General features: G+C 40.3%; 1 protein-coding gene across 2 annotated transcripts in view; it reads right to left on the bottom strand.

Annotated features, from left to right (window-relative positions):
* Positions 1-2,159: 2,159 nt before the first annotated feature.
* SLC31A1 (solute carrier family 31 member 1) overlaps positions 2,160-22,495 on the bottom strand; it is a 29,197-nt gene continuing 8,861 nt past the window's right edge. For both annotated transcript variants that reach the window (XM_024762602.1, XM_024762601.1), the window contains 4 exons: positions 9,097-9,260; positions 8,516-8,588; positions 6,975-7,143; positions 2,160-5,475 (listed from right to left, as the gene is read on the bottom strand). In XM_024762602.1, the coding sequence (XP_024618370.1) occupies positions 5,274-5,475; positions 6,975-7,143; positions 8,516-8,588; positions 9,097-9,228 (576 nt within the window). In that variant the 5' untranslated portion in view covers positions 9,229-9,260 and the 3' untranslated portion in view covers positions 2,160-5,273. The remainder of the gene's footprint in view (positions 5,476-6,974; positions 7,144-8,515; positions 8,589-9,096; positions 9,261-22,495) is intronic.

Raw genomic sequence — 22,495 nt, 5'->3', positions numbered from 1 at the left:
GTGTGCGACATCCTTAATGAAGTATAATAGCACCATTAAATTGCTACATCATTTTTCCCATCTTTATTAAAAGACCCTAAACGGAACACTTCCAGTTGATCCCTGTCACTGATTTTTGTTTAACTCGTTTATTCAACAAGTATTTATTGAGAGTGCCAGGTACCACTCTAGGCACTTGGTAACATCAGTGAACAAATCAAAGATCCCTGCCCTTGTGGAGATTAGATTCTCATGATTTTGTATAAACTCGATCAAGTTGTGGATTTCCAGTATCTTTACAGAATGGCTTTGTAACCAGTTTGGGTGTAATTTTGGGAGGACAGGCAGTGGAGTATCAGTATTACTGTCATTCCAGTTTTCCTTCCTTTCCCAAATCGCCTAAGTTTTTCTGACGAGCCAATCTGCCAGGCAGCTCAGAGGCTAATTTAGAATCATGTCTTATTGTTTTCACTGTTTAATTCAACTGCTGGGAACTGCTAACTGTGGTAGCAAGAACCTCTGGAATCATCAGTTCCAAAGAGACCTGTTAGCAGGATTTTACCCAGCCTTTCTGGGGCAGCTTAAGTCTGGGAAGTAAGAATGTGGGAGAGAGGCAGGAATAGAGGAGGATGTAGTTTCCCTTCTTCCTCCAACCATTCTTACAAAACCTCTGTTCTTCCAGTTTTATCTGGGATCTTCCATTCATTTATCTTAATCTCGAAAACACAGCAAGCATGGGTTCCAGATAAGGAAATTGAGTTTGATTATTTTGAATCCTACAAAATTCAGTCTGGAAGGGCAAAAGAAAAAAAGAAAAGGATCAAACAAGACTGCTTCAACATGTCACTATGACTTCCCAGCATGAACAGGCACAGAAGCATGAAAACATGGTGCCTCCTGATACCAATACTCAAGAGGAATCTGGGTGGAAGACACTGTACCAAGTGCTTTATGCAGATTGTCTCATTTATTTTTTATTTTCTTTTAGATTATCTCATTTAATCTGTAACTCTTACAAGATGAGTACTTTAACCTAATTTTATAAAGGCAAAACTAATTCTCAGCTGTTAAGGGATAGAGCTGAGATTTGAACCTGGGCAGAATGATTTTTGAACCTGCGCTTCTAAACCTCCTTGCTACACTGCTTTCCTGGTGTCCCACTAGTAGGTCTCACTCCCTCGGGGTAGAGTGAGAGGTTGCTGTTTCAGTTCTCAGGAAATATCCATGCTATTTTATTTATAAAGAATGAGGCAATTACCAGATTAGTAATACATCTGAGCAGCTATAAATCTTTTTATTTTTTTGGCCGTGCCACGCGGCACGTGGGATCTTAGTTCCCCAACCAGGGATCGAACCTGTGCCCCCTGCAGTGGAAGTGCAGAGTACTAGCTACTGGACCGCCAGGGAAGTCCCTGTAAATCTTTTTTGACACCACTGAAATCACATGTATCGATTCTTTATTTCTTAGGTCCTAGTGTTCATTTCTGGGTCGCCCAAACCCAAGAAGATGGTCAAGTGCTTGTGAAGAGATACCAACTGCAGCCAGAAGCACGTACCTTTCATTTTCCTGAAAGCTGGAGTGACAATAATCAGGAGATTAATTCAAATAGGTACTATTATTGCCTTTTTATAAATGAGAAAATTAAGGCTTAGGGATTATTAAAATAACTTGCCGAAGGTCACACTTCTAGGAAGTGGTGGAGCTACGAGTCAAAGCCAGGTGTACCTGACTCCAAAGCCCATGTTCATCACACTACAGTCTAGGAGTGGTGCTGAATGGCAAGATGCCCATCTGGGGGCCAAACAGGAAAGGCACAAAACACCACCATTCTGGCAGAAAGCGGACAGGCAGGGCCAACTCCTAGCCTCTCACCTGACAGCATAAACACAGGGAAGCGATTATATGACAAGTTCGCTTTTAAATTCAGGAATCCTTGGTATACTGAGATACTGCAGCTTCATGAAGACCCTGTCTCCTGTGCAAAAGGTCATGTAGATCTTCTGGCATGTTCAAGGCTTGTCATGTAGAGCAGGAGAGTAGGAGGAGAGTGAGATGAAAACATAAAGGGATCACGCCAACTAAAAGATGGACATCTGAAAAACCGATGGTAATGACCAGACCCCACGTGAACAGTGATGAGACCGCTTATTCTGATATCACTCTGGGGAGAAGACATGCGCAGAATCACAAAATCAAAATATTTATTTGTTCTTTTGCACATGACACTGTTAAAACATTCCTACTACAGCAATACTGCCCTCCAGGAGCTTACAATCTAAAACAGTCAACATTATTGTAGACCCAGTGATTAAGGCATATATCAAATGCGGACTCTGTATCTTTAGGTGTATCTTCTGAAGGAAGCAGCTGGAGAGGGCAGGATCAACATTAAATGACATGAAAGTGTACTCCCTGCTAACTCCCTTTCCAGCTTCTACAAGGAACCCTTGTGGCTAGAACCCCAAACCAGTACCCCACAGCCTAAAAGGGAATTCCAGACAACCTTACCATAGAAGTAGTGAAGAAACCTTCATCTCTTAATTCCCTGGTGGACAGAGAGGACTCTGCTTGTGGGCAGTGTGGGGCTGAGTGTTCTTCCAGCATAGGTTGGAGACGGCACCTAAGATGCTGTAACTTTGTGGATGGTACCAGGTAGCCCCTTACTCAGCCTTATAGAAATTCCAGTGGGACAATTGCTCCTCAAAGTGTGCTTAGGGTCTCTATCAAGTTTTACAACTTCTGGTTGGTATCTATATCCACATCTACTGCACAGCATTATCCACTGCATCAGGAGGGTGAGGGAGATTTAATAAACCAGACACATGGGATAAAAAACTGAAAGACAGAAAGGGAAAAGGAGAGCAGAATAAGGGGCCAAAGATATGGGGATACAGTTTCTAATAGTTGTGAACAGGAGGAAGAGAAATTTGGATTCAAAAGGAAAAAGAAGTCAGGCACTAAATTCTAAATGAACAGGGTTACAGAAATGAAAGTCAACAAGATCATTATATTATCACGATCCAAGAGCTCAAGAAAGACAGAATTTAAGCTTTACTTTTTTTTTTTCCTCGCTGGTTTCTTCCTTTGGCAACCTAGCTCAAGATCACTACAATTCAGGTTTTTCATGAGACTCTATCTTGAATACCTGAAGACTTATCCCAAACTGATGTTTCTCTCCCGAGAGTTTGAAGTTCACAGCATTTTGTCTAAACTGGCCTTGATTTTTCTTACCTTACTGATAAGGTCCTGTTCCTGAAAGGGTATTTTATAACAGATCATGTCAAGATTTCTAGAGAGTACCCGGATCACTACTAAACATTGATTTCTCAGGGTTTTATTATTCCTTGGCTTCTGAGGCAATAACAGGCTATTTGTACCTTAATGTTGGATTTTTATCAGTACCTGTCATTCCCTTTACTTATGCTAAGTATCAGCACTACAAGGGGTTGGAATGAGAGAAAAACATAAAACTCTAAATGTTGGTTCTTAGATTTTAAGCTCGATCCAGTAAGCTCATAACCCTCTCTTGGTTCAAAGCCACGTAAGTACACATTTCTCGCCCTCCAATATTTAACTGGCACCAACAGAGAAAGTACAAACTTCAAAACCACGAGAGGCCAACAGGATAGCTGTGTTTTGTCTCTCCTGCCCTGAGGCACAACTGGAGTCTAGCACCAAGGAGGGCAGGATTTAATAGACCAGCACAGGAAGAGTCACTTTACAGAGGTAGGTTGGACTGGGAACAAGACTGCGGCGTAGACTAACAACAGAATAAAAATCCAATGTGATTCTTACTGAGGAAAGTATTTTTGGCCACTTGTGATCTAATTAAGTCCCCCCGAGAGTAACAAAGATGGTCATGCAGAGAGTGAGGATCTGTCTGGTGTGGGCATGGATGCCCATCAGCCGACCACACCCTAGGCCTCTCCAAAGAGAGGGCTGGGCTTTTGCCCCTCCAGCCCATGACTGGCTCATTTACATTGCAGATCAAAGATTCTCAACCTTCAAGCCATTTCCAAGAAATTACAGATCTTTAAGAATAAGGACCAGTGATTTCATACATGCTAAAAAAGTTACTTTGGCTACAGCCCTTTGCGCTTGTGTGCCTGGGCACAAAAACACAGTTGGGGCTGAATAAATGTTTGTGGAATGGTTAAGTATTGACCAGCAGCATTTAGTACATGAGTTAAGCCCAGAAACACCACCAACTGAGAGCGAGTCAAATTCCTGTGCCCAGTACCAGGTAGTTCACCCACCAGGTGCTACTCCCTCAGTTTAAAGCAGAGATGCTCAAAGTGTGGTCCCCTGATCATCAGTAGGCACATCACCTGGGAGCTTGTTAAAAATACCAATTTGGGGGCTCTGGGTCGAGGCCCAGCAGTCAGGGCTTTAACAAGCTCTCCAGGTGATTCTGATGCATGCTGAAGTTTGAAAACCACTGGTTTAGAGGCAGACACACGAAAACAATAATGGGAGAAAATTATTTAAACGCTTACTTCAGTTGTGACATACGAAGGTACCAAGTCAAAGTAAAATGTCAATGGTTTCATTTTAAAATATCTATTTTCTCAAATTGATTGTCATCTTTTTTTTTGATTGACAAGTTCATTCTAATCAAAATGTTAAGTGGGAACACAAGTTGATGAGTCAGCCCCCCAAGAATGCACACTCCTGCAAGGTCTGGGCCTGTATTTATACAGTCTCAAACCACCTCTCTGCCCCCTACAGAGATTTCAGTGCAACACTTCACACCTAGGGAAAGGCACAATCTGTCTCCCACTCATTGAGTCCAAAGACTAGAACGTATTTTTAAATGTTAAGTTTGGGTTCTGGGCTTAGCTGGGCAAGACTTTTCCTCACCTGCCATCAATCCTGGCTAAAGTTAATCCATTTCCATCACTGACCCAGGAAAAACCCAACAAATTCGCAAACTGTTAAAAAATAAGAACAGAAGACTAAAAAAGGAAGCAGGTGATCAAGCCATCGAATAGAAAGCTACCTGGATTAGATAAGAACATATAACTTGGATCTAAGATAATGGGGGAAGAGAGGACATCTCATGGGTGGCTTCACCTCAAGAGAAATGGGAAACTCAGCTCATTAGGGAAAAAAGGCAGGGAGGTTACCACTTTAGCTAAACCTCTGTTGAGCAGGCGTGTGTGTGTGTGTGTGTGCGCGCGTGCGTGCGTGCGTGTAAGGAGATAAGGAGTAAGAAGAGAAGATTGGAATCCTGTCTTCCAGTCTTGAACTGCTTTCCACTGCAATCGATAAGGCCACACCATAGCGTTAGACGTTAATGGCAATGTTCTGTGATGTCCACTACCACTGCCTTCTTCCAGCTGAAGAGAAAGTACCCCATGCCAGCCCCTGCCGCTACAGCAATGCAGAGGTACCCGTTGTAGGTCATGAAGATGAGCATGAGGAAGTAGCTGATGACCACCTGGATGATGTGCAGCACTGTTTGCAGAAGGTGAGGAAAGCTCAGCATCTGTTGCCTGGAGAGTAAACAGGGACACAACAGTCAGGCCCCAGGTGTGTTCAGGCAGCTCTGCATGCAGATCAGGAGAAAGGGGCAACAGTTGTAGTCACGAGCTCAGCTTGAGCTGGACTCTTGTCACAGCCACCCTGGCAACTCATGGGTACTTGTGTCTCTGCGGGTTGTTTATTGTCCTTGGAAATGAAACATGATAGGGTTGTGAGGTTAATAAGCATTGGCCAGATATGATTATATGGCAGCAGGAGGAATGCTCTTCAGGGGAGGGGAGAGGAAGGAGGAGTAAGCTGACTTACCTCCACCTTGGATACTGAAAGGGATGACCCACACCCTCCCATACTTATTTGCCTGAACTTTCTCAGGCCTTCCACCTTTGCAGAGTTCATACTCTAAAAAATTGGAAATAGAGGACTTCCCTGGTGGCGCAGTAGTTAAGAATCCGCCTGCCAGTGTAGGGGACACGGGTTCGAGCCCTGGTCCAGGAAGATCCCACATGCCGTGGAGCAACTAATCCCATGCGCCGCAACTACTGAGCCTGCATGCCACAACTACTGGAGCCCGAGCACTCTAGAGCAGGCGCGCCGCAACTACTGAGCCCGCGTGCTGTAGCTACTGAAACCCGTGCGCCTAGAGCCCGTGCTCCACAACAAGAGAAGCCACTGCAATGAGAAGGCCGCGCACCGCAACAAAGAGTAGCCCCTGCTCGCCGCAACTGGAGAAAGCCAGCGTGGAGCAACGAAGACCCAACGCAGCCAAAAAAAAAAATTGGAAATAGAATTGAGGGTTGGGTGGTACAGTAGAAAGTTTTTAATTAGGGATCAGGAGACCTGGCTGTTTATCCCCTTTGTCACTTACTCGTTCTCTCACCTTAGTTAAGTCACAATGTTTGGCCCTCAATAAGCCCAATCACTGGTACAATTGGAATAAATAATATTGTGCTTACTTGAGAGCAGGACATTGGTCTATAGGATTCCTTGTGTTCCAGTTTAGCTTTAAGACCTACATTTCTATTATAACTAAATCTTAAGCATTTGCCAATCTGTGGGAAAAACCAATAGTCATCCATATACTTGCTTAGGTGGAATACAGACATTAGTACAGTCTTACATTGTAACAAAATGAGACTAGAGCTGGGCAGGTTCAACTTTTTATAGAAAGGAATGAATTGGATTCTGCCATTCTTCTATACCCTGACCTGAAATTTCTTAACTTGTTTATTATTATTTTGGCTAATATGTTAAAATATGGATTCTTTTCCTTCTTCTAAAGTGACCAATACTTAAAATTTGGAATAAATGTTCATATTAGCAGAAGGGTTCCTATCATTCCTCTTTTGGCCTGCTAATGACCCACAACCCCAAGCCTCCAAAAACAGTTTTGATCAAGGTCATATAGAATCATTAACTCAAGAAGAGGGTTGTTGCTAATAAAATAGCTGCTTTCCTATTTAGCTAATTCAGCTCTCCAGAACTTCCATCTGGATCTGTTCAATCTTCTTACCCAACAGTTTTGTGGGTCTCCATAAGGATGGTTCCATTCGGTCCTGGGACAGGCATGGAATTGTACCGAATGCTGACTTGTGACTTGCGCAGGAGGCCCTCTCGGGCTATCTTGAGTCCTTCGTAGAACATGGCTAGTAAAAACACTGCCACAAAAGCTCCAGCCATTTCTAAGTAGGGAGGGAAAAGATGGCGGTAATGTCAAACATGCAAATTCATTAGCTGGTGTGCTCTCCAAGCTAGAAAGACAACACAGAAAAACTGCTACACTTTTTTCTTTTTGGGGGGGGAGTTATGCCACGTGGCTTGTGGGGTCTTAGTTCCCCAACTAGGGATTGAAACTGGGCCCACGGCAGTGAAAGCACCAAGTCCTAACCACTGGACTGCCAGGTAATTTTGAAAAACTGCTACTCTCTACTCTTAATTTCAGAGTATGTTATATTGTTACCTCTTCAATCATACAGATGGAAGAGAAGAACTAAGATGGTGTCAGTGAGGACTACTGCCTCCACTGCAGATCATACTCATTTTCTGATTAAGATACAAAAAAAATGAACAACAATAACCTTTTGGTCTGGCTGCTTGATGTCATTAAATTAGCTTGTCACACTGAAACACACAATGTAGAATATGCAAAAGAGGAATAAAACAACTTATTTTAAAGTGCTGACAATTTCTTGAATGGGCGTTTCAATCTAAGTTTCACACTGTGAAGCACTGGTACCAATATGAATGTAGTCAAAACTGATTTAACATACTACCTGAATTAAATGCTTCCCTTCTTCCCAAAACAAATTGATTTTGTGGGTCCAAAGATTTATCTTGTACCTAAAGTGGTCCACCTGACTACTGAACTTGTGCAATTTGAATTTAAGGCACACCAACTCAACATTATAGACACACAAAAACTGGGTGATTAGCTACCCCAAAACTAGGACTGCCCCTAAGATGGGCCAAGAGTCAGGAATGATGTATACCAGTTTGGTAAGCTAGAAAGAGAACTGGATTAGGCAGGAATAGAAGCCCTAGGTCCCTGTCCTAGCTCTGACATCTAACTTTATGGGATTTAGGGCTAATCATTTCACTATTTGAAGTTTAATTTATCTGTAAACTGGAAGGATTGTACTTGATTAATAGTTTTTAAGCTAGGGTTATTTTTTGGTATGTATATATATATAATGCTTTTTATGTCATTTGAACTTCGACTATAGTCTTATATCCAAGATCAATAATTTATCAAACAAGGAAACACTCTGGAAAAAGATGAAAGGAAATGGTCTGCAAAAGACTCCTACCTGGTATCTAAATTATGTTTCAGAAATTCTAAAACATACACATGCTATTTAAGGGAGGTTTACTGTAGGACCAAAATAAGCACCGTGTATCCTTACCTTCCAGGTAGGAAATAGGAAGCAAGATGGTTACAATCATAACCATAATGACTCAGTAATTATGGCAGGAAGAGGTGTTGGGTTTCCAGATTCTCTGTCACTGTCTCTCATGTGAGTGTCACCTTCAAACAAAACCTGATGGCTTACTCACCTCCAGCTGTATTGATCACCAAACCAGAGAACAATAGTTCCACATTTTTAAAGCCAAAGTAGAAGGTCATAGGCTGCCAGGAAACCAAAACGTGTCAATTAGAAACAACTGAAGCTTCTATATGAGAATTTCAGGTCAAGAAGCTTAGAACATTTAAAAGTAGCAGTTCTGGGTAATAAGAGGCATTCACTGAAGTGGGAGGCTTTCTCCCTCATTATAGTATAGTATTAACCACAGGCACTTCTCCACATTTATTCTCCTTTGTCCCCACCATCAACTTTTGTCTTTTTCTCTTTTCTACACAAAGTGTAAAAGACCAGAACTTAATCCAGAAAAAGGTCAATTTTGACAGAAAGGAATACTGAAGAAAGAACCATAGAAATCTTGGTTCTGGTGTGGCTCTGAAACTAACCTGCCATATAATCTTGGTCAAATCACTTGACTTCTCTAGGTCGACCTTAGTTTTTTCTCATTGGTAAATCGATCTTTAAAGATAATCATCTTCCAGTCCTAAAGTTCGATTGTTTCTATTCCCCACGTGGGTGGGAAAGGGCCTGGGCTGCCTCTCCTGTGGCACTTACCATCATCATCATCATGTGACCGTGGGAGTGGGAGGCTGAAGAGGTCGGGTGATGGTGAGAAGGTGCCATGGTACTGTTGTCGTCCCCACTGCTCATCCCCATGCTCATCCCCACGTGGTGGAAATGGCCCATTTTTCCGGGAAAAGTTGAGTCAGCAGAAGATTCTTTTAAGAAAAAGAATTACATATAATAATTAAAAATACAAAATCTTGATTTAAAAAAAAAAATCTTCACGATGTTTTATCTTGTCTTTTTTTTTTTTTTTTGGCCAAGCCGCACGGCATGCAGGATCTTAGTTGCCCGACCAGGGATCGAACCTGTGCCCCCTGCAGTGCAAGCACGGAGTCCTAACCGCTGGACCACCAGGGAAGTCCCCAAATCTTGATTCTTGATAAATTGTCTATGTGGTATTTCAGCCAGTGAATACATGCTCTCCTAGCCTCTTTACTCAGAATTATTTTTTATAATCTACAGATGGAAAGAGAAGTAACTGTACTAATAGGGAGACTGTGGCAAAAGGGATTTGCACATAGGGTTTCAGAAACCTAACTCTTTTTTTTAAAACTAATTTTTATTGGAGTATAGTTGCTTTACAATGTTGTGTTAGTTTCTGCTGTACAGCAAAGTGAATCAGTTATACATTATCAGAAACCTAACTCATTCTGCAGAATTGTTCCTTTACTAGATATGTTCAATGTATGTTCAAATTTAAACATGAGATAAGGAGAAGAAAAGTAGCTTCTTCGGGTTGCAGGAAACAATTTGTAATAGTGGACAAATTCATGCCATTAATGAAATTTAGCTGCTTTTCTAATCATAAATGTCAGTAGGTAAAAAGCAAGTATTTCAAGATAATTCACCTAATTGGATGGCCTGTGTTCAATCAGGATATTAAGAATACATTTTCACATATAGGACAACCAGCCTTCAGCTAATTTAAATTAGAAGAAAAGGTCTATTGCTGCCCTAGGCAAGCAGTGTGCCCTGAATTTAGATACAGTATCAATCCCAGCAGGGCATTAGAGCTGAGAACACTGAAAACAAGGTATAAATTGGATATTCGCTATTAAATTAAGTCTAGACAACCTGCACATTCATTCTTGTGTCTTTACTATCACTTCACTATTTTACTGCAAAAGTCCATCTGAGACATAATCCAAGGAGCAAAAACTCCTATAGCTGGGGTGGGGAGTGGGAAGTTGAGGAAGGTGGAGAGGGAGGTGTTGGTGGATTCTCTTAAGTGTCCCTCAACTCCAGTTTGTGGAGGAAAGAGTGCTTTAGAAATTCCAAGTAGATATTCATGTTCATGAGCCTAAGTGTGCCTCTTATTATTAATTATCAAGCTCTTACACGCACCAAACTCTGAGCTAAGTGCTAGTAATTCAACAGTGAATAAGACAAACAAGGTACAGGATGGAGAAACAATAAAGTAAACAGAACACTTTCATGAGGCGATTAGTGCTGTGATGGAAAGAAACAGGGTAATATGGTAGTATCACTAAGAGGTTGAAAAGAAGCATACTTTAGATAGGAAATTTACACAGATTCAGGGAGTCTTGGATGCCTAATCAAAAGCACAAATATTCAGCCATCTATTTTCCCCTCTTCAACTCCTATCCTATGATACTATGACAGCAAGCTTAAAAAATAGGTTCTTATTGGGACTTCCCTGGTGGTGTAGTGGTTAAAGAATCTGCCTGCCAAGGCAGGGGACATGGGTTCGAGCCCTGGTCCAGGAAGATCCCACATGCTGCAGAGCAACAAAGCCCATGCGCCACAACTACTGAGCCTGCGCTCTAGAGCCCACGAGCCACAACTACTGAGCCCGAGTGCCACAACTACTGAAGTTGTGGCGTGCCTAGTTGTGAAGCCCGCGTGCCTAGAGCTGGCGCTCAGCAACGAGAGAAGCCACGGCAATGAGAAGCCCGCACTCCCTGCAACTAAAAAGAAAGCCCGTGCGCAGCAACAAAGACCCAACGCAGCCAACGTATAAATAAATTAATTAAAAAAATAGGTTCTTATTTCCAGCAAAGGAAAAGGCAAAGCATCAGTTACCGATAATCAAAATTCAACTCTGAATTTAAATAACTTTCATGCCAGACACTTTATTACTTCATAATTGGGGAGCTGGACAAGCTGGTATTCATACCATTGCCATAAAGGGACTAGATTGGAGGTACAAAGAGAGACACAATAAGATCTTTGTCCACAAAGGTTTTATAGCGAACAGCAAAAACACACACACACACACACACACACAAATAATCAACAAGCGAGAGCACACACAAAGTTTCAATGATGGAACAAATGGTAAGAGGACAGCAGTTTTCAGATAAAGAAACATAGTAGGATGGAGAGATCACTGGTATGTGAGTGATCATAAATTATGATGTTGAACCAAGCAAATGAAGTGAAATAAGAATGAAAATACTTTTGCGTGCCAAGAAAATTGATAGCACATCCTCATAAAGAGTAGAAGTCACAAATTTTGTTCTCTTCTAATAAGGGTCTAGAAAATGATTATATCATAAGAAAACCATAAAGGATAATTTCATTTCATGTTATCAACATGAATCCTGACCTTTGATTCAGTGAATATTGGTGGAGTGCCTTTTGGTGTAAGAGACTGAGGGACATACAGAGATGAACCAGACATAGACTCTTTCCTCATGGAGCTTCAAGGCTAAAAGCTACAAGGGCAAACCGAACAGTCATAATCTTCATTTTGGGGCATAAGATGAAACGCAAAAGGCCAATTAAAAAGGCAAGAACACAGCACCAGAAACTACTTAAGATTTGTACCCTTGATTTCCCTGATAAACTTTTATAGTCTTCCCATCAACAGGTTTTTTTGAAGACCCAAGGTTCCTAATTGTTCAGGCACCTCATTACCAATCAGAGACACCTCTCAGTGAAGATCCGTAAGCAAATCTCTTCAGACATATCAGTGACCCAGTAATTCATATGCCCCAATCTCAAGAATGCCTTTCAAAGTATGCACCTATTTTGAAATGTCATCTTGTAGGATACGTTTCACATTGAAATATACTAGGAAATAGAGCAGGAATAGAATCTATTTCCTTTCATTGCCGATGGACAATGGATTTCTTTCTTCTTTTTTTTTTTTTTAAAAAAAAAAAACCTTTATCAGGGGACTTCCTTGGGGGTCCACTGGTTAAGATTCCATGCTTCCACTGCAGGGGGCACTGGTTCGATCCCTGGTCAGGAAACTAAGATCCTGCATGCCCTGCAGCAAAAACAAAACAAAAAACAAAAAGCCTTTATCTTAATTTTTTTTTTTTTTTTTTGGCCGCAACATGCGGCTTGCGGGATCTTATTCCTTGACCAGAGATTGAACCTGGGTCCCCTACAGTGGAAGCAAGGAGTCCTAACCATTAGACCGCCAGAGAATTCCCAACAATGGATTTCTTATAACAGAATCCTAGGCAAATGTCAGTTTTCTGTTAGCTTCTCTCCTGCAGAGTATGCCAGCCAAGACCACTTTCAAGCCCCTTTCTGCCTATCCTGTCTCCTGAGACCACAAAGTGGCTATCGACACATGTGGATAGTTCATAATAGCTCCTTCTAGCATAGAAAACTTCTTTGATTTTTAAGGAAATAGAAGAGAAATGGTCTAGGAATTGGCTATAGAAAAAAATCAAGTATGAGTTTCTATGGAAATTTGTTCATACGAAATAGGTGAGAAGTTTATTTCTCAGGAAGGCTTTACACTATTCAGTTTTTAGGGAATATTTAACTTCAGCTGGGTACTTGAAGTTGGCTATATGCCAACTTGTTTGTATTGCCCTGAATACTATTAGATATGGAAAATGAAATGGCACATTCTACATTGAATGCCATATAGCTTTGCACTTCTTTCTGCCTTCCCCTTTCCTCCATTTAGTAAGTATGGTGCAGTATTTATAAAAATAGGTTTCAAAACTTCCTTGTATTCAAGGGTCTAATTCCTTCTCAGTCTACTTCTGAGGATCATGAAAAAGAAGTTTCCTCTGTTCCTGCCAACACTCTCCCCCAACACACGCATTGTAAAGCTTAACTAGAGGGCCAGATTCTTTGCAAAATCTAGAGGGCCAGATTCTTTGCAAAATCTAGCATCTCTAGAAAAATGAATATCAATTTATAGACAGAAGTTAGGGAATTAGCAAGAAGGCTAAATTCTGATACCCATTCTGAGTCTTAGCACTGACCTTACTTCTAACAGGTTTAGTCTAAACTTCAAATTCTCTTTTATTTTCCTGGTATTGCACAATGATGAATAAGAAACAATAATCCATAGGGACTATGGAGATTAGACCCCACAAAAAGACTACACAGAAGTGGTCATACATCTGCCACATGGGCCCTCTCCTCCAGCTCAGACAGATGTAATCTGGAGTCTCAGATAATTCTTTTGGAGACTGCCTCCAGTCTTTCCTGACTTCAATGATAAGGAAGAAAGTTTTTATTCTTAAAATGATTAGGGTTGGGACTTCCCTGGTGACACAGTGGATAAGACTCCGTGCTCCCGATGCAGGGGGCCCGGGTTCGATCCCTGGTCAGGGAACTGGATCCCACATGCATGCCACAACTAAGAGTTCGCATGCCGCAGCTAAGGAGCAGGCGAGCCACAACTAAGGAGCCCACATGCTGCAACTAAGGAGCCTGCCTGACGCAACTAGGACCCGGAAGAACCAAATAAATAAATATTTTTAAAAAATGATTAGGGTCATGATCCTTTTTTGATTTGTAAAAACATTAAACAAAGGGAAATCTATCTAGTCACTCTTCTGCTTTCTGTAGTCATTATTTATGATTGATGACACAAGCTTTTGGCAAGCACAGATAGGAGAAATTCAAGGTCAAAGATAATATACTACCATAAACAGGGACTCATGCTTATGGGCTATGTTCATGTGATCAAGTCTCACTGGACTAATCCTGCCTTTTTATGACCTGTATGGGGCCAGCAGATATTCTGAGATATGGCTCTGGCTTTGTTTCAAGTGCCTCTATAGGTGAAATTTGAAATTCTCCCATGGCTTTATGAATTCTGCACTTATGTTGTTCTTTGGGGGAGGGAGGTGGTAAAGGAGATGCAGGAATAAAGGGGAGACTTTGATATAATGCAATAACAAATAGGGCTTAGGTGCCTCTCCATAACTTGGCATTCCAGGCCAATACACTGGAGTTGTTTAGAAAAAAATGTAGTAGTTCCCAGGGAAGGGAAATACAATTTGATGAATATATATGGGGAAGACCCTTCCTGTTGATGGCTATGATGTTGTTCCACTCATCCTCTAGGCCCTGGCTTCATATTCTTACTCCAAATTGACTGGCAGAAAAGTGGTCATAATTGTTCGAATATAGCCACACCATGCTTTGGATATTTTAGCTGCCTTTCCTTGGCTTGTGTTCTTCTTGAGTTGCAGTAATCATAAGGATACTTACACCAGTTTCATTTCCAAAAGGTATGAGGCTGAGTAAATCATAGGTTTACACAGGTTCTAGCCAGAACTGGCAAAAACTTTTGACTCCCAAAGTTCTGCCGTATCAGTGTACTAAAAACAGTTCAGTAAAATGAGGCAGTAGAGGTAGTGAGAAGATAAGTCAGGCCAATAAGGAAAAAGGAAATGGAAAAGACCTTAAAAATCACACACACAGAGTTCTCCCCAGACTAAATGTGGCAGGTGATAGGAGTTGATAAGGGCACTTGCTACAATTGCAAGCTTATAAAGACAGAACTCTGGAGAATAACTACCAAAACCCCACCACCATCACTACCACTACCATCAAAAAAAGTAAAAAAGAAAGAAAGAAAACTTAGATTTTATCCTTTTAAAAATCCTTCAATAAAACTAAGGCTACCATTTTCTCTTCTAACTTTGTGCCTTTGTTGATAATAAAAATAATTCCAAGGGATCATCTACAACAACAACAAATTCTCACTTGCTTTTCTTTGTGTCAGTGGTTGGGTTGAGATGAGAAAGATGTTGATAGACCTGGCAGAGAATTAATTTAGTGATTACTTGCAGATTTCAATATTATTTTCTCTTTCTTCACCATATACCAAAGCGAGCTCTACTGTAAGCAGATAGTGTAGGGAGTCCCCAGAGAAAAGAGCCAGATATAGCTTTTTGATATAAGAGAAGCCATTTTAGGCCAAAGCCATCTTGTCATCTAAGCCTGGCTACCATGCTTGCCCTTGAAAAGGTCTCAGTAATAATGACCTTAAGGGAACATAGGAACAAATGACTGTTTATCAGGCAAGAGCAGTAACAATAGCAAAGATAATAAACCAGTTGCAGGATTCCTTGAAAGCACTTTTTGTGGAAAGAAACCAACCTATGCACAGTCTACATATTCAAGTAGTAAGCAGAGTCTATGTGGCTGTATTACTCATACATCAGACTAATGGGATGCATCAAAAGCAACCAACTGCCAGAGACATAAAGGGGAAAACTACTTCAAACAGTTACACTTAAAACTTAAGGGGCCTTCATTTATGAATGGCCAATGATCTAGGCAAACAAGAAATGCTCCATGGACTGACAAGTTTTTAGAAGAATAAAAGAGCAGCTATAAATTAGTGAGAGTAGCTCTTTTACATAGAAGTTCTTGGCTAAGAATACCTATTTTAGTAAAAAAAGACGATAACTCAGGAGCTGCCCTGAGAATCTCTTTCTAACTATCCACAGAAAAGACAGAAAGCAAACCTGTGATTCGATTCTAATCAGAATAAGACGGAGAAAGGCTTTGCTTCCGGATACTGGTTCAAGGTCACCCCCTTCTACCGTAAATTTTATCTTTCCCTATGTCCACTCCACCTTATTAAGCTGCTCAGGCTGAGCAAAGGAGATGAGAAGCCTGTTTGTCTTGGAGGAACTGACTACATGGAGAATTATATGTATAATAATGGAGGGCTATCGTTTTTAAGAGAAAGCATGCTAAGGACAAACTCAATTTTTTAAATACCCACTTTCCAATCTCTAAATCATCTACGCCTTCCAGGCAAAGATGAATGGACCAAGCTACTACAATATAAGAAACGGGAGGATTGCTTCAAGATGGCGGAGTAGAAAGACGTCACTCCCTCTTGTGAGAGCACCGGAATCACAACTAACTGCTGAACAATCATCGACTGGAAGACACTGGAACGCACCAAAAAAGATACCTCACATCCAAAGACAAAGGAGAAGCCACAGTGAGACGGTAGGAGGGGCACAATCACAGTAAAATCAAATCTCATAACTGCTGGGTGGGTGACTCACAAACTGGAGAACACATAAACCACAGAAGCCCACCCACTGGAGTGAAGGTTCTGAGCCCCACGTCAGGCTTGCCAACCTGGGGGTCTGGCAACGGAAGGAGGAATTCCTAGAGAATCAGACTTTGAAGGCTAGCGGGATTTGACTGCAGGACTTCGACAGGACTGGGGGAAACAGAGACTCCGCTCCTGGAGGGCACACACAAAGTAGTGTGCTCATCGGGACCCAGGGGAAATCAAAAGAAAGCTGGAGCAGCAATACTCATATCAGATAAAATAGACTTTAAAATAAAGAATGTTACAAGGGACAAGGAGGGACACTACATAATGATCAAGGGATCAATCCAAGAAGAAGATATAACAATTATAAATGCACCCAACATAGGAGCACCTCAATACATAAGGCAACTGCTAACAGCTATAAAAGAGGAAATCGACAGTAACACAATAATAGTGGGGAACTTTAATACCTCACTTACACCAATGGACAGATCATCCAAACAGAAAATTAATAAGGAAACACAAGCTTTAAATGACACTATAGACCAGATAGATTTAATTGATATTTATAGGACATTCCATCCAAAAACAGCAGATTACACTTCCTTCTCAAGTGCGCATGGAACATTCTCCAGGATAGATCACATCTTGGGTCACAAATCAAGCCTCAGTAAATTTAAGAAAATTGAAATCATATCAAGCATGTTTTCTGACCACAACGCTACGAGATTAAAAATCAATTACAGGGAAAAAAACCCGTAAAAAACACAAACACATCCCTTGGGATGTTTCCCTTCCAGAAATATAAGGAAACAAACACTCTCTTTCCAGCCAAGCCAAGTACAGGAGATGGTTCATAGGAGCCTGCATTTTGCTATTTTTTGGTGATGGTGTTGATAATAGAACCAGTACTCCCACCTAAACTAGTGTCCAGATACCATTTGCATGTATTTCTCAAGCTGTAATTTGCATTTTAGGTTGTATTCCCAGAAACTAATCTCTCTGCAAAGAGGCACATAAGTATCCTCACCTCCAACTTCTCATATTGATACACTTATTTTATGTTCACTACGTGGCATTTATGTCTCTGTTACAGATTTACTTTCCAGCCTTATCCCAATCTCATCCTCTTCACATTCAAATATTCCACCGAAATTGATTTACTCAATTTTCCTGAATAAATTTAGTACTTTGACACTTGTATGCCTTTTTGGCCATGTGTTTCTCTGTATTTTTTTAATCATTATTTATTCAACATTTACAGTGCACTTAAAATGTGTCAGAAGTAGGATAAAGTTAAAATACGGCCCCTGCTCTTTTGAGTTTACAATCTAGTTCATTCTTTAAGTCTGAGTTAAAATGCCACCTCTCCTATGAGGTTTTCCTTGAATTCCTGACAGAAGAAATCTCTCTCTCTTTTCTGAATTTTTCTAGCAATCTTCTCTTATGGCAAATTTGACTTACAGTTCTTAAAGTACGAGATAAAAAATACCATATATACACAGCAAGTTCTTAGAGGGCAAGTAACTAATTTATACCTCCTTACTGCACCTGGAAGAATACTGGACAAATATTCACTCACTCAAAATGTATTTAATTCTTACAAGACCCATGTAGGTTTCATATCTACTTACAAGGAGCCAGCTGCAAAAGACAAGATTCTTGCCTTTGCGGAACCTACTCTAGAGGAGGCATCCTCATTAAATATGGAAACAAATAAATATGTATACGTATATATAATTATAAATTGTGATAAGTAATATGAAGGAAGTAAACATGGTACTGTGATAGGAGAATAACCGTAAAAGAACTAATTTAGATGGAGGCGGTTAGGTGGAGAGAGAAGAGAGAAGCTCTTTCTAAGGAGGTAACATTTAAACAGACTGATAAATTACTGGAGTTGGGTAGAAGGGCAGAGAATAGCACCCCTGAGGCAAGAAAAGAATCAAAGCCATTCAAGGTCAGTATGAATAGAACACACTGAGTGAGAAGAGAGGCCAATGAGGTTGAAGAAAGAGGCAGAAGGGGTATATTGAAGAAGGCCTTATAGGTCATTTAAAGGAGACTAAATTTTATTCCAAGGGCAAGTGGAAGCTATTTAGGCGTAATAAGCAGGGGAGTGATGTGGCCAGATTTGTATTTTAACAGAATACTTTGATGTGTAGAATAACTGGCCTTTATTTGTTCTTCCCTAATAATATTTCCTGCTCAAGTTTTCTGTGAGGCATTCACAGATGGAAAAAAAAAAAATCCCTTACAGAGCCATGGGCCATAATCCTTCAATTTGCCAGAATCCAGAAAGACATCTGTTAAAACTTTAGGATTAGAAGAACCTTCTAATTTCTGGGTTATTTAATGGTTTGAGGGGCAAAACTGAAGGATATTCTACAAGGACTGTCCTGGGTTGTAAAAGCTTCTAAAGTCACACATCACCTTTTGTAGGAGAGAGTTAAGCTTACTGAATATTGTTAAGAGCATGAGTTTGGAGTCAGATAAGATCCAAATCCTGGCTCTGCTAATTTCTGAGTATCTTGGTGACATTTCCTATAAAAGTCCCATGAGTCTTTAGGTTGGCAGTAGGTACTATGCATAGAGGCTGCTAAAGGGGCCATATCCAGATTTCAATACCATTTGGGTAAATTACTCAAATTTGGTAGTTGCTCAATAAGTTAAAAAATATGATGAAGGTAGACTACGCTCCCTGTGGGACATGGACAGCTGACTGTAAGACACACAGCAAGTGTTTAGTAGATTTTTATTGGATTATACAATCTGTACTATACATGGAAACCTTTAACAGTGATATATGACAAACTCCACTCTTCACTCACACCTCCACGAAACATTGGCAATAAGTCCAGAATTTATGTGACTGCAGTTTTTAATGCTAAGGGCAGTGGAGAATATACTAGACTGAGTCCAAGATCTGGATTCTGGTTCATCCAACTCTGTCACTTTGTATTCTTTTGGATAAAACACCAATGTCAGTTTCTCAATTTTAGCCTTATTGCCATTTGGGGCTGAATAACTCTTTGCTGTATGAGCTGTCCTGTGCACTGCAGGATGTTTAACAGTAGGTATCCCTAGCCTTTACTCACTGAATGACAGTAGCACTGTCCCATGTGTGACAATCCAAAATGTCTCTAGACTTTGCCAAACATCCCCTGGGGGGGCAGAATCACCCTACTTCTTTGAGAGCCACTATTGATCTCTGAGTTTTAGCCTCTCATCCGAAACTCAGGGGAATGAGATAACATCTGTCTTGTTCTCCTTTAGGGTTATTGTATAATTCAAATAAGATAATGAATGGGAAGAAATACTGAGAGAGAAAAAAAGACCATATAACATACATAAAAGCATTATTATTACTCTGTGAGTTACTGTTATTATTATGTTCTATGAGTGCTCAAAAACAAGGCTGAAGAAAACTACTCACATCTTGTTTATGGAATGCATTCTAAGGCCTACGTTAGGCTATGTGTAATCTAATACACCTTTTACGTTTGTATTCAATAAATATTTGTTGATTGAATGATTTTAAGTCTGGGCCCAATAGTAACTTCATTTTCTCTTCTGGCATGTTCTCAGGTTTTTCTGCTGAGCTATCACAATGTAGTATGTTTCTAGACCTAACTCCACATGAAGGACAGGCCTGGATTAAACAAGAATGGCTACTTATTTTACAGCTGGAAAACTGAGGTACATGAGGTTAACTGACTAGCCAAGGTCACGTGTCAGTCAGTCTCGAGGCAGTCTGCAATTAGAATCCAGATTCTGACCTCAAGTCCGGTGACCTATTACTTGTATCATTGTACTTCTACCCTACTATTTGCGTCCCTGTCTCTTAACACAAAGGTAGCTATTTTACTTTATGGGGGCAATTCTGAAAAATTGAGATAAGGAAACAGAGTTATAGTTTTTAGGGAACTTAGAAAGAAATGTAGACCTATTTCTATGGGAGGCACAAGTGAATATTCCCTACATTTGGGGTAAACAAAGATCAAGTTATCCAAGGGCACTGTCAAGTCTATAAACCCCATTAAGTTGTCCAGGAGGAGCTAAATCTAGTTGTTATCTACCTCCAGAGTAGTTGTGTCTTGCAACACTTTACACCATGCTATGGCCTACAATTTGTGTTAAAACTATGACCTGCAGTATTCTTGGCTGCTCTGCCTCTGTAGCTCTAAGTGAGAATGGACTTCCACATAGCCTGAGCTTCAGGCCACATTTCAGCATTCCATTAAAATTCACAAAAGCCCCAAATGCCATTCTACTATATATTTTCAGCGTCAGAAACAGAACTTTTAAAGAATAACTCATAAAAATGTCACCGTTAAAAAAAGTCACCATTTATTCTACTCCTTTAAAATACCAGAACACATTTAATTATTATGCCTCTGTGTGAACTTTCAAATGGTGAGTGTCACAAAGAGTCATCACTCTCAACCATCGATTCAATAGTCTTCTGAGTAATTCTCAGGCAACGTATGGGTTGTAGCCTACCTTAACCTTTATAATTATTACAACTTGAAAGAAAGTAAGACCCGGGTTCTAGCCCGGGTGTTTCCATTACAATTTAATCTTTATGGTCACAATTTCCTTAGTGAAGAAATAGAATAACTCATCTTTAGGGCCTATTTCAATTAGAAAAGTTTAGGTGTGTATAATAGCGTTTCAAAGAAGAACGAATGCATACTTGTCTTTTCTAGGAACATTCTGAATATTAGATGATATGCTTTAGACATTCCAACATTTCAGTGGCTTTAACTTAACAGACTGTTCATATCACTTTCTAATATATTCCAATTCACCAATCTTATACAATCATCTCTTCTGAGAAATACCTAAAGCAGAAATACTAAGAGCAACAGCCCTCCTGGTTCTTGGAGTCAGACTGCTGACTATCATAATGCAATGCCATCTTTGGAGTTCAGAACAAGTTACTAAAACTTTGTGGGGATAATACATACACATAAGCCTGGGTTAATAAAATGTCACAATTTTTTTGAACATCAAATGTAAAAATACATATGAAAACGACTGGCACATTAATAACATACACAGTAAATAATAAATGTTAATTGCTTCCCTCCTAATTCAAGGGTTTCTCAAAGTATGGTCCGAGGACCGCCTGAATCAGAATTATTTGAGATGTTTGGCTAAAAATGAAAATTACGGACCCCACTCCAGACTACTGAATCTCCTCTCAGGGAATGGGTTCTCAGACTCTAGGTATATATCCAGATATATAGGCGATTCTTATGTGCTCTAAAATTTGAGAACCAAAGTTCTGAATTACTGAGATGTACAACATAGATATAGTATACAGGCTCTAACGACTGTATGTTTAAGAAGAGGGAGCTAAAAAAAAAAAAAAAAAAGAAAAGAAAGAGTCAAGATTCAACCAGGAACTAAAATAAAACATTTGTTTATTCTGATATTCCAAAAGGGCACAAAGCTTGCCCAGTCTCACTTAGAATTTACACACACCACCACCTACTAATCAAAGAACTTTCTGGGCTAACGCTAAATTTAATACCAAATGGCTCATCTTTGGGATTTGAGAGAGGTTTCTTTCACCCCTGTGTGAATAAAATCTGAATTCCAGATGAAGGGGAAGTTATATATCTTCTACAGTTCTATTTTTCTAGATTAGTTGTGAAATACAGGAATTGAACTATCAGAAAAACAGACTTTATTGCTGACTAATAAGACAACAAAACACCTTCTGTGTGAAGAAAATGCTGTATATAGTTCCCAACATGATTAATGAAGTTAAGATTTGTTCCCAGCTGAGCACTCCAGGGCCTGTCCCTAACCATCAACTCCTGCATTTCTGAGAATGGGAGTTCAGTTAGAGATCCTGAATAGGTCACTAAAAACAAACAAACAAAAAAACATGAGGAGGAAGCTGTGGGCAGAAGAGATATTTTCTCTTTCTTTTTTATGGCGTCTTTCCAAGTATGCAAGGAAGTTATTCTCTAACTGGTAAAACTGCACTTTCTGGTTGTGGGCCCTTGGGCAAATTACTTAATATCTCTGGGCCTCAGCTCTAAAATCAGGTAATAAAAGTAGCCTCCCTCGGGCTTTCCTGGTGGCGCTGTGGTTGAGAGTCCGCCTGACGATGCAGGGGAC

The sequence above is a fragment of the Neophocaena asiaeorientalis genome, unplaced genomic scaffold (genome assembly GCF_003031525.2).
Source record: "Neophocaena asiaeorientalis asiaeorientalis breed wild unplaced genomic scaffold, Neophocaena_asiaeorientalis_V1.1 scaffold78, whole genome shotgun sequence".
Taxonomy (NCBI): domain Eukaryota; kingdom Metazoa; phylum Chordata; class Mammalia; order Artiodactyla; family Phocoenidae; genus Neophocaena; species Neophocaena asiaeorientalis.
Note: the sequence above shows the minus strand (reverse complement) of the source record. Positions and strands in the feature narration are given on the sequence as shown.